Source organism: Ornithodoros turicata, chromosome 4 (genome assembly GCF_037126465.1).
Source record: "Ornithodoros turicata isolate Travis chromosome 4, ASM3712646v1, whole genome shotgun sequence".
NCBI lineage: Eukaryota > Metazoa > Arthropoda > Arachnida > Ixodida > Argasidae > Ornithodoros > Ornithodoros turicata.
Genome location: NC_088204.1, coordinates 74,594,163 through 74,612,849, shown reverse-complemented (window position 1 = coordinate 74,612,849; position 18,687 = coordinate 74,594,163). Strand labels below are relative to the sequence as shown.

The 18,687-nt window shown below is 46.1% G+C and overlaps 1 protein-coding gene across 2 annotated transcripts in view; it reads right to left on the bottom strand.

The window, feature by feature from the left end:
• Positions 1-18,687, bottom strand: part of LOC135391871 (voltage-dependent T-type calcium channel subunit alpha-1G-like) — a 292,030-nt gene that overhangs the window by 16,698 nt on the left and 256,645 nt on the right. For both annotated transcript variants that reach the window (XM_064622383.1, XM_064622385.1), the window contains 6 exons: positions 12,356-12,511; positions 12,152-12,269; positions 10,210-10,439; positions 7,983-8,207; positions 1,599-1,801; positions 476-989 (listed from right to left, as the gene is read on the bottom strand). In XM_064622383.1, the coding sequence (XP_064478453.1) occupies positions 476-989; positions 1,599-1,801; positions 7,983-8,207; positions 10,210-10,439; positions 12,152-12,269; positions 12,356-12,511 (1,446 nt within the window). The remainder of the gene's footprint in view (positions 1-475; positions 990-1,598; positions 1,802-7,982; positions 8,208-10,209; positions 10,440-12,151; positions 12,270-12,355; positions 12,512-18,687) is intronic.

The following is an 18,687-nucleotide window of genomic DNA, read 5'->3' as shown; positions in this document are numbered from 1 at the left end:
CTCATACTAGTGGCCAGACAGGTCACCAAAGCTAGCATGTCTGTGTCCTGAACAGAATCGCGTGTAACGTATCTCTGACAGTGCCTGCGTTCTTCTGGTTCTCTAGACTTCACCTAAGGCACTCTGTACAGGATAGGCTACTGCTAGAGAGTAGTTAACTGCGTAAATATGTAAATACTCTGCATCCGAAAGCAACTCTGCATCCGAAAGCAAGATCTAACAAGGCAGTATCAGGTTCAGGACAAGCCTTCGTTCTCTCGCCTTCTTTCCTAGTCTTTTGTTTTTGTTTGTGTTGTTGTTGAATAAATGACATTAATCATTCCTTCGTTTTATCGTCATATTATTGTAGATCCCATAAGAAAAAAGGAACACAATTTCCCAACATAATACTTTATAAATTCGGCCATTATTGTTAAAAGCAGAGTATGCAGATAGCAGTCATGCTGCGCCATTCCTTTCCCGCCTGATTTCTCACCTTAGGAACATTTCCAGTACGCTCCCCAAGCGCCAGCGCAGCTGCCGCTGCGTTGTCCACTTTGACGTGAAGCATGCTACCCTCAAGATTCAGCTTCTTGCTCGGCTTGCAAACCAGCGAGTTGTGGCGGCTCTCTAGGTAACTACCAGCTGCGCTGCTCAGAGAGTTGTGCCGGCTGAATGCTGCGGAATGTTGGCTTTGCAGTGAATTGTGTCTACTTAGCAGCGACCCCTGGGGCGTCAGTGACGCTTTCCGACTGCCATCGGCACTAGGAGGCGTCGCCGGAGGTGACTTCTCATCGCGAGGTGTCGCTGCTGTAGGTTCAGCAACTGTAGCGGTGGGCTTCGGAGGACTACCAGCATTGGTGTTGTTCTGTTTCGTAAGTATGTTTTGTCGTTTGTGGTTATTGTTGTTGTTCGGGCTTCGATGATTGTTGTAGGTGGCACCACCGTGGTTGTTGATTGTTGTGGAAGGCAAACCCCCGTTACAGTGACTGTGGTCAGAGGATGGTGTGCTGGAATAAAATGAACAGCGGTCATATGCTTTTCCTCGAAAATGTTGCTCAACCCATCTTGCTTCCTGGTAGATGCCGTAAGCCTAAACCTGATGTACAAGTTGATCTCGCCCAGTCTTGCGCGCGACGGGACAGACGCTATAAAGACCAGGAGAAGACAACAGAAGTGTCTTGCAATTTGAAATCCGGATCGCCTTTACTTTATTAGATAATCACCATATCATGCAGTTGCTCATTTTCCCAGAAAAGAAAGTGAATTAACGAGATACCGAACTATGAAACACCATCGCCAGAGCGCAATTTATCTGAGCTGGATTGGCTGGAGCTGATGACATCTCGACGTTATGTATCCATGACGCTGTGAGGCCAACAAGGGGAAGTTGCTCTTCAACGTTACCACCACCATGTATCCATGTGGCAAAGCAGGAAGGAAGACATCTTTATCTAGGTGGCGTTGGTGATGGTCACTGACCGCATTTACATTTAACACTGAATCTTTCAGTAGGGTTGATTTCAATACACAATAGCATTTTTGCAGTCCGGTGCGGCACCTTAAGGAAGCCAGAAAATCGCAAGCGGAGAACGCGGCAAAAGGCAGAAAGGACTCACCTCTGACCCGCAATCGCATTGTTGAGCGGGGGTTGCAAAGGCGACGGAACCAATGAGTCCCCGTCTTGGTCAACGTCCGTCACCGAATCGCTGTCCGAGTCGGCCAGGCAGGGTGATCTATCGCCGCGTCGCCTTTGCTGCCAACCACTGCTGCTTCCACTCCCCTGGCGAGTCAGTTTGATTAGCGGGCCCTCTCCCGCTTCCTAACACAACACACAAAGGCAGTGGACCACTCAGATGACGCCCCATCTCTTTCGCATCCTTCTGGATAAGCCTGCTGATTTCATAGCTTCATCTCGATGAAATCATTGTTAAAGATGATAGACAGATAAAGTGAGAGAAGGTGCTGACAGAATGAAGAGACGAAGAGAACCACAACACGAATAGAGAGAGCGTTGAAGAAACAGAATGCAACGTTCCAGGCAGAGACGAGACAGCAAGCTGCAGAGCGCTGCGCGGTGGCACCGATTGGAAACTGAGACGACATGACTGACACCCGGTGACGTGTTCCAGCAAGATTCGATTGATTGCCTGCCCCGTTTTCCCCCCACGGAAAAGGGGAGCTAGGGTCATTCTAATGCACAGTTCACCCTCGTTTCTCCGGTCTTCGCTTATCCGGATCCCACGCTATCCGGTCAAGAATCATAGGGACAGATTTCTTTCCACGCAATTTGCCTTATTTATCCGGGCTTCGGATTTCCAGGGGCCACGCAGAACCGTTTATAGAGGGAGCTTGGCCATTAGGAGGCGCCTAACTTGAAGCGCGTCATGCGACGTCATAGCTGCACGCCCTCCCTCGCCGTGCTCTATACGCTCTGCAAGTAACCGAGCGTTCTGCGCATATCTCCTCTCTCGGTTATACTCCACTCGGGAAGCCCCATTGGCTACGGCGGCGCCCTCCCTCTTCCCTCTCACTATCTCCTCTCATGCGCAGAGACGCACTTGCGCACCGTATTGTTGCCCCACCGTCAGCCGGCCGCCGACGCCATTTTGATGCAAGGAGGGAAGGCACGAGCGTACTTCGCCCTTCAAAAGCCCTTCATCCTTGAACTCTCTCAGTTTGGCAACAAAGCCCCCCTTATCACAGGCGGCTGTGTGTCAGTAGCTGGTTATTCCTGTAGACTACACTCAGCGCGACCACAAAGCTGTCGACCAGCTGGCGGACAGCATCAAAATGACGCGCACCAGATGGCTGATAAGCGGATTCGGCTTGGATTCAGGCTTTTTGTGCGGCGCAACGACGACTCTGACGTCAAAACAGGCTACACCAATGAAGCGGCAAAGTATCAGAGAATGGCCAAACTCTCCCTATAAATGGCTTTGAGGCCACGTAAGAAAATACGCGACAGTCTTCACTTCTCCAGTGTTGTCAGAGACGTTGTGTGACCCATGTTTTGCAAGGTGGAGACGACATCCTTGAGAAATTTCCCCGTTCCCGCTGTACCCATGTACCGCACATAGACCAGTCCGTGCTGCTGCGGATGACCCATAGAGTGATGGAAATTGTTCACCTGCGGAGCTGCGTTCTACAACGCAGAAACCAAATTCCACACCTGCGGACGACATGACTGCCCCGGGGTATGTTAACAATCGCGAGCATGGTAACACCTATGCCGCTTGTACGAATCAAGGTGTCATTAACATTGTCGCTTCCGCTCATGATCAGCATGAATCCAATGAGAATACGGGACCCAGTGCTTTAACCCTTGAGAATGCACAGAGAACGGCACTGGTATTTCCTGAGCAACGCAATAATACTTCACAAGCTCAGGTTGTCAGTGATGGTGAATTTTATGCAAATGACGGCGGACAATGTCCTATGTTCTCTAAAGTAAGCAGGCTTTATTAACAATTGATGTCTCCTTTCTACTACTTTTTTAATCCGGATCATTCACTATCTGGACACTGGATGAGGGTTGACTGTATGTGGTACACTGGATTAAGCTTTATATACACATAAGCTGAACTAAGCTGTTGCCCGAGTCGTTATGTCGCATTGCTGTCACAATGGAATGCTTTGAAGGAGTACAGAGGGTCACCCAAATTCCTTTCACTTTAAGACGTCTGATGAAGGTATGTGCGTCAATTTGTCGAATAGCACAAGAGGTTTTGATGCGTGCTTTTTTTTTTTTTTCAAAAACAAAAAACGTACACAAACACAGCCACACACATGACCGATGACGGCATAATGTCAGCGTGTTGCCGTTCACTGGTCAGTCGAGGACAGCGCCCGTCCTTTTCTTTTTGTCTTAAGGGCTTTCTCCTTTTGTAGCCGCTAAACTTGTTCCCTCGGGGGCATTCGGTATTGAAAGGGTGACCGTGCGCATGGAGGATTTCATTGTCCCGCCGGAGTTTCCCTGGGAGCAATGCTTCTTCAGAACCCTGAGCAGCTGACTAGCAGACGACAGCTGTGTAGCAGAACACGTTTCTCTGAACAAGTGAGCAAGTGCTGACAGTATGACGTCAGCGCAAGGTCAGAGGACGGTACTGGTCTCCAGCACTGTCTCGCACGGTGGCTTTTTGCGGCGCACTTTAAATTCCATTTCCGCGATAATTATGACACTGTGGGGTGAATTACTTCTCACGACGTGTTTTACTGGCCTGCTTAACAGTTTTACAGAAAGAAAACAGGGTGTTGAAGATGACTTCTGCGCTACTTTAAACTGCGAAGATGCTGAGTTTACCACTAAGATGAACATAAGACTTAAAGGAGCAACGAGGTGATATTTAACATAGCTCGAAAGCCTGCCTCGTCTATCAAGCTGTCCACTAGGAGTCACCGTGCAAAATATTTTCGCCCTGCAGTGTATTTTAGCTGCACAATCAAATTTCTAAAAGTCCCAGTGTCTTTTTTTTCTTTGTTACTTTCTTCTCAGCTCACGCGCCGCTTATACCTGCTTGAGCTGTGCATCACGAGTCACGTGCCGGGGACCACGTTACGTCACAGCGCTCCCTCGTTCTCCGATACTCCCTTTTCACGAATGGAGGATTGCCTCGCGCGCGCTCTGTATGTCACCTGCGCGCATCGTTCTTTCGCAGGCGCTCATTTTATTCGTTTCAAAACACACGACAGCGGAAAACAAAACGAAAACAAAATTGTGGGGTGGGGTAACCTCAGTGCTCCTTTAATCCCCAAAGAAATGTGACGGAGAGAGCCTAGAAAGAAAGCCGGGGAGGAGGATCGGAGGAGAGCAAAGGACTTGAACGGGGCTCTTCCCTCTCTCAATGTATGCGCTCAGAGGCGGCCATATTGAATCAGCCGAGGGAACGTCGCGTATTTTTAGCCCGTGAAAACAGGCGGATTTTGTCACTGTCTGCTCCTACCCCTGCTCGTAGCCAAGGCTGGTCGAGGCAGCGACGGTGGCAGTGTGGGGTGGGGTGGTGTACATGGACGCTTGGTGTGTGTACCGTTTATGGTTTCATCTTTGAGCACAGGCCTTGCTTTCTAATTAGTCCCAAGCAGCACACAATATTGGACCCATATTGGCTGGGCATTGGCGATACGGGTCTAATATGGGACCCGTCTTGGGACCCAACTCTATGTTCAGAATTATTGCTTCTGTCAAGCAAATACGAGAAAAAGTCATTTCATGGTTCGTTTAAGTGTAGTGCTTCTAATAGATGCTGTACCAGCATCTGCAACCCATCCATGTTACAATTTCCGCCCGTATTGGTTCGTGCATCTCGTTGTGAACAAAGTAGATATGCAGCGAAGTGCGCATTCATCCATTTCTTTATCAGCAGGACAAGCTTGTAAGACTCCAGCAGTTTTCTGACACCACCAGAAACAAGCTTAATGAAGAAACGTGCTGACATGCAATTGAACTTATTATTCGATTACACGGTCCCATCCTTCCACATCAACTGCATGATATATAGCTGCACGTCACCATATGTCAGTCAGTCCAACCAATCCCTCAAAATACAGAACACGTACGGCTTCTCTACGTGCCCATGCTAGAGTTCACGAACCAGATGAACCGAAGAGAGTAATGCATAAAAATTAATGCCAAAGTCATGTGCCAAGTGGCAAAAAGATGGCAGAAAACGACGAAAAACTGCACACACACACACGCACACAAAAACATTGCTGGCTTCTAAGAAAGCTTGCGCCAAAAACGAAAAAGAGTGGCTGTGTTCTGGTGGAGGCTGATGGTCTTCTTTGATGTAAAAGTGCTGCGTGAGAAGGTCTAAGGTCTATGCTAGCTGTGGAAAAGTGACAGTGACAGACTGATGCTGAAGTGGTAATTAATTACAGGGCCTAAAAGTCAGTTCCAGAGGTCCTTCCATATGAGATAACAGATTTCACGCTATCAATGCCAATAGAAGATGGCCAAGACACTGTGCATCGGAAGCACATATTTAATACCAGACTTGACCTTTAAATAAGATATGAATACTGTTGTAAGCTGAAATGATGAGGTAAAAAAAATAATGTGACAAAGCAAAAGAAAACTGATCTGGCTACCTAAGGTGTGATGTTGGGAAGAGGCTTTAATGGTCTTCGATAGCAGCATTGTCCGCATTCCGAGAATGCTACATCGAACTCGCTGAACACAAATGGAAGTGGAAAAATAAGGCAAAAAGAGGTATGAGGCTTAGTGAACGTAAGTGATAATGTCATTATGTTTTCAAAACTTGCTGCTGCTATTTGCAGTTGAGCGTGGGAAGCATGATTAATTTACTTTTGGAGAGAAAGATTTGCGAATCTCTGTGTGGCCACTAACTTGGTGTGCTGTTCAACAGAATACAATACCAGCAGACATGCAAGCAAGAGACAGAGAAAGATAGATTGCATTGCAGAAAATGAAAGCATGGACACAGATATAAAAGACACACACATTACAGTTTACTAGAGTACAACACTGCCGAAACAATCGCAAAAGACTAGAGAGATAGCCTTCATGTAATAGCAACCACTGCACAAAATACTCGGTCATGAAAAGCCTTCTGTGTTACCAGATTTACGTTGCTTGTGACTAAACAAGAGAGAACAAAGTTCAATGGTAGCAAAAGCAATGGAAACTATAGGGTTTTATAGCAGTCTTTAGAGAATATTTATAAAAAAGCTACGAGAGCAGTATAGATGCCATTTTTGCAGTTGAGTTTTAAGGCCAGGCGGACATCCTCTCGAAGAAAGTGTGCAACTACAAGGTGAATAATTACGTAAAACTAATTAATTAACTTTTTAATTAGGGGATTTCAGGGAAAAATGAGATAGCAGCTTGAGAGACTATCCTAGTTGCAAGCCACTTCAAGTTTAACAAATCCTGAAACACGCACGTGCGTTAAAATATTCATACCCGAATTTCGATATGCATACTGAGCCAAAACCGCGGCTACCGGGAACGCAGGGAGTACGGTGCTCATTTCATGTGAGAGTGCCATGTGATTTGGAGCGATGGAGATGATTGGAGTAGCTGCCGCTCAGCTGGCCAGACAAACCGCTTTGCGGCCCAGATAGGCCTCCTTTGGCGAGTGTGGTGGGCCCCTGAGGCGCGCTTCTTCGGTTTCGGCTTATTTGCATACCGAAATTCAGCGACGGACGGCATGCGCTCTTCTCTTGATTTTTAAAACATACCGCGGATTTCAACGAGGATTCTCTCCCGTGCTGTTATCGCACTTTTGCCCGAAATTCCCTAATTAAAAAGTGCCCGACGTTCTCGTTGCCCCGTGCCGCCCTCGCAAGACGCCTCCAAGCCTTGGGCCACCCCCCCCCCTCTCGCTCGCTACACTCCTCGGGCCTGTCCCGCGCCCTGGGCAACGGGACGTTACTAAGGCAATCTTCGAGTACCTCAAGGCCACCCAAATGATGACCACCCTCTGAAGCACAGGCGGCAAGCCTCACCGCCCGCAGCACATCGTTGCCATCACGGCTTCTCCCGCACCTGTTTTTTTTTCTTTTTTAAGGAGTAGCAAGCCAGCACTTGCCTGGCTGACATCTCCTTTTTGTGCGAATAAACATATACTCCCCTAATTAAAGAGTTAGTTAATGAATTGCAGGTAAATAGTCATCTTGTAGTTACACGGTCTCTTCCAGAGGATGTCCACCTGGCCGTAGATCTCAACTGCAAAAACGATGTCTATGCTTCTTTAATAGCTTTTCTTATATAAATCCCGTAAAGGCTAAAGAATGCACCGTGTATATTTCCGTGCCGCTCTGATCCTCATTGGCGGGAAGAAAGCGCACTGATCAAGGGGTCTACTTGCGCACGGCACGCAGTTAGTCTCTCCGCATACTACTAGCGAATAACGAAGGCTCCGCGACTGTAGAAAAACGGCGTCATGCACAGGAAGCAGCAGCAACAGAGTCGCGAACTAGTTTCGCTTTCCAAGCATACTAATCCCTTCTGTACTTCACACAACGAAGTACGGCCGTCTTACTTTTCGAGCGAAGGGGGCGGGACTGACACAGCTCCTCCTCCTTCTGCGTGGGTTACCGGGGCTTGCAGTGTCGTTCCTCACGAAGCCGCCGCCGGCGTTGCTGCCGCCTTGCCGAGGCACGTTAAGCAGGGCAGTGCCTGCCGTGACCAGGGCATGGCTGGCCGTGCTGCGGTTGCTTGGCGTCCGTGATAGCCTCGGGGTTCCCATTGGAGATGAGCCCGACAGCTGTATGGTGTACACGCAAGCACATAAGGGGGATCAGAGGTGTACGGGAAAAAGGTTGAAGAACAATGATATGTCTGCAGAACGCAACAAAAAATTAAATATGCAAGTAAAGTTTCAAGCATAGTGAGGCCCGGTATCTGGTAGTGTTATTGGTGTCAGAGTGTCATCAAGGGTGACCTTCAATATAGGTATTTTCGACAACGTGCTTCCTCAACAGGGTGCTATGATTTAAACGAACAAATATAAATGAGATGTTGTTCAAAATGATGCATTACCATTAAAAGACGTGTAAAAGCGAAAATTGCACAGTCCTAAACATGTAAATTGTTGTCAAATATGAAACAAAGGTTGTACTTTCCAACAATGGTGTTAAAAATGTTAGTGAGTTAACAAAAATGTCGATATCCATGTGAAGCTGCTACCAAAATGTGCAGAGCAAACAAGAAAAAACATTCAAATGCGGCAAAACAGTGCTCAGAGATAAAAATAGTGGACTCTTCATCGTAGGCCTCATGCTAAGGCAATGCGCAGCTGTTCTTATAAAACATCTGTGTCATTGTCACAAAATAAAAAAGCGAACAAGTAGGAAAAGGAAGTTCCGTACTACGATTGTGGCACTAAGTACTACGTTGCACTACACTACCTTTTCTACTGAGAGGTTTAGGAGCTTGGACATAGGTCCTCTACAAGGTCCGCTATCACAAAAATTTGAGAAAAAGTTGCATGCATGCATTGATGGCTGGGAAAGGGAATTGTCTATTGGAGCGCCTTTTGTATGCAAAGACAGGTGGGCTTCTAAAAGGTTATTTTATATAAGCAGGATTTTCCCAATTGCACTTCATGTTTGTAGCGGACAGTCTGTAACCTTGGTGTTGGACACCGCAGATCAGTAAGTATTGCAATGGTGAATCCTTTGAAGGTGGCACTACAGAGTAAAAAATGATATTTATTAATGCGTTAGCATTAGAAGGGTCATGTCAAAGGACAGACGCCGGTGTCGTCCTGCGGACAGACGTGCAGAGGACAGCGCGCACGGAGCGCAGGAGGAGGTTGGCGGCGTGCCAGATGCGCGAGCAAGTCTGAGCGTGTTGACGTGTGTGGGGAGGTTTGAAGTATACAATGGAGTGCGAATCAAGTACGAGGGCCGAGCACAGTAGGCGACAAAGGAAAACAGAATGCGATCGACGGCGACGGGCTGCCGAGACTGAACAGCAACGTAAGCAAAAGAAGGAACCAAACACAAAAAGCAAAAGAGAAAACAAGAAGCAAAAGAAGGAACCAAAGGCTTATGCAAACGCATTTCCAAAGGGTTCATCAATGGATCTTCCCGAATTTTTAAAATTTCGTATTATGAATCAACTTCACCCGAAGACTCCATGCGTAAACCACAAATGATATCAGTGAACGTTACGCTCTCCCACGAATTTTCGAAAGAATCTGCTAAATGTTTATAGTTTCGCATTGTCCAAGAGCAGATAATGTCATCACGAGCTCCGACATCCATCTCCTAGAAGCAGCGCAACCACCTTTCCGTTCTCCGCACCACGGTGAAAAACTGCCAGCTGCTATGGCGGGGAGATGAAAACCGACCCTTCAGGAGCAATGTTTGCAGACGCATTGGTAGATTAGGCACGCCATGACGTCAAACTTCTCAAGACTAGAAGTACTTTCTTTGTATCACACAGAGAAACAATATTCCCGGAGGGTACGGCGGAGGGCCTGTATATTGCAACGGCATAAAGTCGATAGGACTGTGAAGACATGAGATTTACTCCGCTGTGGCACGTTATAAGAAGGAGAATTTGAGAACGGTACTTTAGCTTTCACGGACGGGCGGACGGGCGGACGGACACCGCGGTATCCGTCCAATTACCGACATAAAACACGACCCGGTTAATGCAATCTACATAGAAGTAAATAAAATAGAGTTAGTAGATAATCGAATCGTAATTTCAGTTGCACGACAGTTAATCCACACCGTCATCGCAAATACGAGACGCACCATAGAGCGCTCGCTGTTGGTGGAGTCGGGAGCAGCAAGGGCCATGAGTGGGGAAAGCCTGTTGTTGAGTTCTCGTACCAGGGGCTCGAGTGTGGCGTTGGGTGAGCCTTGTGGGGTGGCCGCCGTGTGTGTGATGATTGGTGGCGCCACGCAAGGCCCCAGCGCCTCTTCACCGCCGCAGCCACAGTTGCCAGAACCAGCACCAGGATGGGAGGATAACATGCGTGTCTCTGAAACAATGCACCAGTTCTCACTGTGAAATGCTATTGCGGCTTTTCAATTACATTCGCAACGAAAATTGCGCTAGAGTAGTTCTGTACAGAAAAAAAGCAACAAACCATCTTTAGCACCAAGCTTAATAGTATCGAAGTTGTTAGTTAATTGCAGTATGAAAACTCGACACGATTTGCAAGACGGATGCGACCGACGGCTGTCGAGCAGTTTTGCTGCTACGTACAAGATTCAGATTCTGCAAGATGTACCTCCCACATCAAGAGACCTTCAACGACATTCAGGTATCTGTTCCGGCAACTCATATCCACGTGGCATACAAATGATGCAAACAAATCAAATAATTACTCTAATATCTTTTTTCTAGCAGCAATCGAAGTGTACGTTTTAATGGAAGCTAGACGTGCGTACACTCTAAATAATTTCACACCTTTAAAGGTGTAAAATTGGTGTATTCTCATGTATTACACCTATTTTACACCCTAGAACATTGGCTTGAAAATTTTCGAGGGTGTAACTATGGTGAATTACACCCTTTTATGAGACATTGTCAGGAGGGTGTGATGAGGGTGCAACAGAGGATGCATTTGGAGGTGGGACAGGCTCCATTACACAGCTAAATGTATTCCTGTTCCTGTGCAGTGTTGGAGTGCTTGTGGTACTCAGAACTTAAGCTTGTGATACAAGTTGTGATATAAAGACCAAATGTACAGTTACTCAACATTTGGCACACTGTCATCTAACCCTCAAGGTTAGATGACTGGAAAATATAAAATTACTACTATGTGATAAAGCTGTATTAAGTGATACGTTTGAATACCTTCATGCCTACGTAATGTAGGATATGTATGCTGCATGGCATAATGTCAACCTAATAAAAGCATAACTATTCAGTTCCTGTGATTGTGTCATATATGTATGATGCCACCATATACCCACATCAATCACCTATAACATTTGTGTGCTGTGCAACATATGTCTGCAATGTCCTATTTTTGACTTCACAGAGGGTACAGCTGAGTAGTATACCTGGGAAGTATTACAAGTTCAGTGTGAGAAAAGTATATTCTTGGCGTTTTAAAGAATATTTTGCATGGCTGTGATCGAAGAGTGATGCCAAGATAGCCACAATGACACTCCAAAGTATGCGCCTTTTGTGAAAACTAGAAACAGTATACTTTCGCAATGAAGCTGTAATTTCAACTTTCCTTTCTTTTTTTCTTAATAAACATATTCCCCCCTGTGGTAATTTCCAGCTGCCTCTTCTATGGTTTGCAGGTTACCCCCCCCCCCCCCCCATTACACCCTTCCACACAATTACACCCTTGATGTCTTGAGGGTGTTTCGTTACACCTTAAAAGGTGCGCGCCATGCACATGTTCTTTTACACCCTTTAAGGTGTAAAAGTATTTAGAGTGTATAGTACTGGATTCCTAAAGAACTGACAGGGAGTAATTGATTGAAGGTCACATCCTGTTATACATTGCTGTTAAATTGCAGCACGAAGCTTATTGTGTTCGCACACAATAGGCGTTTCTCTAGACTTTAGAGTCTAGACTGTGGTTTCCGTTTACGTACATGACACGTAATGGAAGCTGAATGTATGCTGAAGTAGCACCCCAATGCAATTCACTGTGGCTGTGGTCATATTGATACAAATGACATTGGTTGTGGAGTTTGGTCGGACGGTCGTGTTGATACATGCAGTTACCTTTCATGATGTTGTCTTTTGGGTCATCATCAGCGTCCTGGATGTTGCATTTTCGACTATTGTTTGCATTCCCGTCAACGTTTTCTTTCAGGGCCTCCAGGCTCTTCTTACGGTCTCCCTAGCATATACAAACAAGCAAGCAGGACATTGGCATGGATAATACGTCATGCATGAACTTCCAACAATGTTTCTAAATGCATTCACCTCTGCGGAGAATCCCTCCACCAGAATGGCTACTAGAAGGTTGAACAGAACATAGTTTCCAAAGGTCATGAGGGCTACAAAATAAAGAGCAGCCCAAGGGGAGGTCTTCTCCATGCCGTTGAAAAGCACGACATTCCAGTCTTCTTGTGTTAGAATCTATTAGGAAAATGTGTGAATTCTTAAATTTCCTTCGAAAACATATCTACAGAAGCTATACGTAGCACAAGTTAGATGTAGCATGAGCAACAAGCAATCGAAGACTTCAGTACTGCCAGAGGTGCAATTACTGTGGTGTTTTGTCGCAGGAATGTCAGTGGGGAACGTTGATGGGGTGGCCTATCAATGCTAACGTGGATTACTGTGTGCAGACACTCATACAGTAAATCCACTTCAAACTTCTCAGCCCCGCTATCATAGTTATCAAGTATTCAGTTTGCACTTATGCAAGCAGTGGATAATCTTGTGTATTCTTGCATCAGGAAGTAAGGGCACCCAGAAAAATATGACGAGTTTTAAAATTTCAATTTTGGCCCCCTCTCCTTGTGGATCAGTGCTCACGAGTAGTAACAGTCAGAAAGTGAGCCCAGCGTACTTCACCAAATATGGATAAACATCAGTGGCAGATGGGAGGCAACGAAAGATTTCTCTGTCACACGATAAGCAAAACCAAACAAATGTCTCAGAGCTCACGTTATTCTAAATGCCAAATGTTAATCGACTATTATGTTATTCCAAATGCAGTTCTCAGGTGATGAATTACACCACTGTAGTCCTTTCAGGATATATTTTACAAGCGGCACTTCTGATAGTATAGGGCTGGCTTTTGTCAGAAGGTTTTCAACGACATCACTTGAGTTACACAACGTTACGCTTTTTAATGGTGCTGAAAATAACTCTGTAGAAGCTTCGGCTGTGGACGCAGTATTCGCCAGGACCCGTTTGGAAACTCTTGTAAAAAGTAGTCTGCGGGCTACATGGAAGCGATAGAAGTAAAGATGATGTTCTGAAGGAGACCACTCGAACTGGAGTATATAGGTCTGGCAAACTAATTTGAGGTTCTCTTATCGCCGTAACGCTTCACTACCCTCAGGCATCCCCGGAACTCAGTACCGTTCAAGCGATCCACTCTTAATACTTCAATCACGCAACTGTTTTCGTTGTATCACAAACTCCACAACAATGTCGCACCAGTCATCCGCCTTGTTTAAAGCGCGCTGAGGACGCTAAAGGCGTGGACGTTTTTCCGACGATTTCATGACGCGTACGCGCTTGGCGTGCGTGTGACCCTGGAAGAAACAGTTTTTCAACGCACCCGAAGAGTGTACCCGGAATCTGTCGACTACAGATATTCGCGCGCGTCTGAGCTCGTTTTAATGGGTTAGCATTAGAAGCCCCATGTTGAAGAAAAGCCGGCGTCGTAGCGGGATGACAGAGGTGTCCGTGTACAGCGCGGCACGTGACAGAGAAGAGCGAATCAGGCTGCGCGCTCAGAAACCGTCCCATGCGTTTCGAGCCAGAAGAAGAAGGTGGTCCAGCTATCCCTTGAGTGGAGGGAACGGAAACAGAAGTGGCGGCGGCAACCCTGCAGCAGAGTGCACTTCCAGAATCCTACAGAGGATCCCATGAAGCGGCACTAGGTTCTAAAGGTCGCCGAGCGCAGACGGAAAGTTCTAGGTATCCAGGGCGTTGTGTTCTAGGCGGAGGGCGAATACGGCTGTTGGGGTCACCGGAAGCTTCCCACCTCTACCGAGGCTACCTTTATTCCGACCCAAACCCTCTTCTACCCATGCCTCGGTATGCCCTCGGGTTTTGAAAGACCCGTATTAAATACAACTTACTCACAGCAGCAGACTATACCAAAGAAAGTAAAGTACAAATATTGTGGGGACAGTAAGTCCACATGTGTGCATATATACCCACAAATCTTACCTGGAAGACGGTGACTGTGGCCCAGAGAAATGTGTTGAAGTGTTTGCGGTCACAGAAGCATTTCGTGTCCGGATTGTAGAGGTCGACGCACGTGCATAGCGAACCATCCGGCTTCACGCAAAACTTACCGCCGAACAAGTGCATTCCCAAGCAGCTGCGAGTACACACAGAAAGCCCACGCTAGCCACCAGACGACCAATCACGCGCCACGATCACGTCACATGAAGCCCCCTCGGCTGAGGCGCTCTCCAATCAGCGACAGACAAACCCACGGACACAATACTCCATCACGAGAGAAAGAGATTCTACTACGACATCGTGCATGCACTTCTCGGTCAACTCTGCAGCAGGAAGGTAACCCGTTCTACATCAGATGATGTCTATGGATTTCCCCTACGGCTCTATAGTTCCCTGTGTCTGACTGATCGAGCTCGATAAGTCTTAACGAAATCACTTTCACTTCGAAATCACTTCGCTTTCACTTTGCAAAATATTCGGTGCCCTGATAGATTTGCAAACCTATGTGGAGCGCTAGATTAGAAAAATACACGCGGAAAATCCGATAGTTAAATGAGGATTAATTTCGTGCGACTGGTATCACAACTTTAGATCGCAATAATTCTTCCGCCATCAACTGAAGCAATGTTCACTATGCAGTTGAGCGATTTGATAGCAATTAATAGCAATCTAATATGCACACTGAGGGTTCTGTTCCTGTGGTATATGACTATACCTACCATGAGCATAAGAAGTGAAGGAAATCTGACATTACAATTATCCCGTTACAGCTGCAGGTGGATGGGTAGTGAAGTTGGATGCGTTGGGTCTGTTAGACCAACGCACTAGATGTAATCAAGATGGTGCTGCTGCTCGTGAGCTTCAATTTCATAGCGTACCAATGAAAAATACACTATAGCTAGGAGGAGATTTATTGCCCACCCATGAGCTCCTGTGCAGTGTGACGAGCTAGGCATCGAAGTACCATCAGATTTCTGCTAGATCTGCTTCAGCATGAATTACGAGCAGAGCTGATCGAGAAGCGTCCCAAACACCATCAACTACACTCCGACGTTCACGGGAAACACGAGACTTTTCTGCTCAATTATCTCACCATAAAAAAAATTAGACATAAAGAACAAAAGGCGTGATAGGAAGCTTAGCGTAGAAGCGTCGCTGCAAGACATGGGTTCGCTAACGTAAGTCAAACAAAAAGGAATGTTCCAGAACAGCAAAGGGGGGAAGAGAGAAGGCAGCAACGGCTCGAGCAACATCGACACCGAACTAAATGGTTGGCTTCAGCAGGACAGCTACAGCCAAATGACAGTCAAGCTTCAGGGTATGAGGCAGCACAACACCCAACATACATTCAGCGATTCACACAGAGCACAGAAATACAGTCCATAGATGCACATTTACTGATGGGCTGATTCATGTAGGCATCCTCTGTGGAAATCACTTTTGTCACCTTCAATGCTCTTTACAGTTTGTGTCGTGTTTTATAGCACCGACAGGCAAGATTTTGGCGTCAGTAACGCCGAAGTCAGTAAGATACCTAAGGTGCGTCATGAAACGGCAAAAGATACGGGTACTATGCTTTCGGTGCGACGTGGTACTGTTAGATTAGAAATAATAACGCGGAGACTAACTGCGATACCGCCCAGTGATGCAATGCGAAATGGGCCTATAGTGTGTCTAACGTTGTCCTAGTACTGGTTGAGCGATGTGACCATGGATGAACTCCTGCTATGCATTGACTTATCGGCACGTAGAAATTAAACTATAGCAGGCCAACCTATAGCAAAAGGAACGAAGGCGCCGATGTTCCATCCGTGTTAACATTATTGTGCTGTTATTGAAATGTGTCAGTTTAAATGAGAAATAGCAAATGAAAATGGCAACTGACTGTGACCTTTGAATGTCTTAACGAGTTTTCCTTGTGATTTGAGAGATATTGGCAACGTTTTTGGGGGTGAAACGCTCCATTCATCATCATCATCACCAAAATACATCTGTTGTTGACAGCCCCACTCAGGTACCTGCTTATGAACACGTTATTTCCGTGGTCCAAACCTTTTGCAGTACATATTCGTTGTCAGTTACCTTTGCACACTATCTACTAGACTACTACTCGGCATATACTGCAGGCGCCACACAAATTTTGCACTACAGCCATTGTCCACATTACGTAGTTGTAACATGTCATGCTATCCCAATTCGAGAATTTACTTCGTCAGAATTTGTATTACCTACATTTACCATCATTTTACAGCAGTGGAGACGTTTCGTCTCTGATATTCACCAAATCAGTCCTGGACCTCCATTACAGAATGCAGGGACACGTCAAAGACCACAGAGGTTTCCCACAAGGGCCCACACAAAAAGTATCACAGTGCTCGCCCAGATAAACAAAGCAATAATGGCTGAAGAGGCATCGTCCACGCAAGACACTGCACAAAGCCATACACAATCTGCCAAAGATTGACGTTGCCAGGCAGAGGAAAACACTCGAAGCTGCTAGGGATTGCATTTGGTCGGCGTTTCTATATAGCAAGGTTTGTACAAGGAAAAGGGAAATTCCGTTCTTTTTCATCGTCACCCAGGATGGGAAGAACAACAGCCATGTCAAATCTGCGGTGCGATTTCACAAACACCGAAAGTCGTGACGGCATAGGCAATCTTCTTCTCAATGCACTTCAGCATATTGTAAGTGCCATTTCGCGAGTAGTATTGGTATGGCTTAGTTCTGCAAAAAAAACTGCGTGGAGTACGTTGCTTGGTTGTTACAATGCTGATTATTCGTGTTCGAGGCTGTGCTTTAGTGTTGATTGCAGCCGTTGGCCGTGTGCTATTGCGTGCTTGCACTTGTTTGGTTTTTTGTCTCACAGAAGTGTTTGGAAAAATTTGGAAATCTGTTAGAAATCACGCATACAGTGTCCCCGCTAGAGTACCGGGGAATATTTTGAGACAAGTGTGCCGAAAGCTCAACGTTTTTGCCCAGCAAAAACATGTAGTTTCAGAAAGAGAACATTTGTGAAATGAGAAATCAATCAATTAAAATTTGCTATATAGTTATGCATTGGTCATAGTTTGTTTTCTTTTGTATGACGTTTCAGTTTGCATTGGTTACGCAAAATACGCTTATAAACCACTGATAGGAGATCTCATAGGTTCTGCATATGTTTATACCACCATATTAACTGCTGTGAAGTGGGGGAGGGTCCTGTGGATACCACGGGGAAACATCCCATGTCAACATCACTTCTCCTTCGTTTATTGTTGTTGTTGTTGTTGTTATACTACGCAGCTGCAGTCATGGATCGATAAATTAAAATGCTTCACTACTGTCATTTTTACCCGCTGGCATTGCTTTTCTGGACAGGATGAACCGTTATTCAGCTTTGCAACGGTACGCTTCCATACCAGCCAAGTCGTGCATTGAGCAAGAGATTGCCTCGACCTTCATTCGTTGTCTACAGGGGAAAGAGGTGTGACAGGTGTGACTTTGGTGGGGTGGCGTGTGCAGGTTATGATTTATGTACCGCAGTGTGGCAGTTAAGTGTAGTGTATTTTAGCCCCACGGTTTTTAGGTACAACACTACTGTCTTGCCTCCTCTTTTGAAATGTAGAGACCGGTACTTTTCAAAGAATCGCTTTCAATGGGCTTCTAAGTGGAAGATCTGTGTTGTTGTCTTTGGGCAAACACTGTGTTAATGTTACAGGATTTCGTGCGGTTCACTGTGAATGTCTTTCTGGCAGCACTGGTCTTCCAAATTTAGTTCTCTCGTGCATCAGCTGAGACTAAGTGCGTTTCTACCAATACTACTTACTATCTTGGATATGACCAAGACTTCTGCAAAAGAAAAAGAGCCGAACAAAAAAAACTAGCTTTGATTCCGGTCTGTTTCGGACAATTCTCTCTGAAGGCAGGCAGTATTTTTGGTTGTGCGTTACTGAATGAGATATGTTCCCACTTTTTCTGTAGAACGAATGCAGGTAACTGGTCCGTCCAAAATAGGCTCAAGGTATGTAGCTTACGTCGAACAACACTGGCTGTATCTTTTTGGCAGCTGAACACATGGAAAGTGATTTCTAATGCCTATCGTAGGTTCCAGTGGAGACCAGCCTCGGTTTTGCTGGCCTTCTTGTAACGTTTTGCAAAGCGCTGCCTGTGGCCGCTTTCAGATTCAAGAGGCGACAATTGCCCCTGCGTGCTACGGCAGACAACGGTCATCAATAACGTCTACGTTGTTCTATGGAAACACCATGTGCTACCATGGTGCATGGAACATCATCACACTTTGGTAACTTAAGAGAAGAGCCCTGTATGCTGTTAGAAAAATGTTCTAATAGCCACAGTATGCACGAGAGGACTACAAGACAAAAACATAAGAGCGAGTGATATT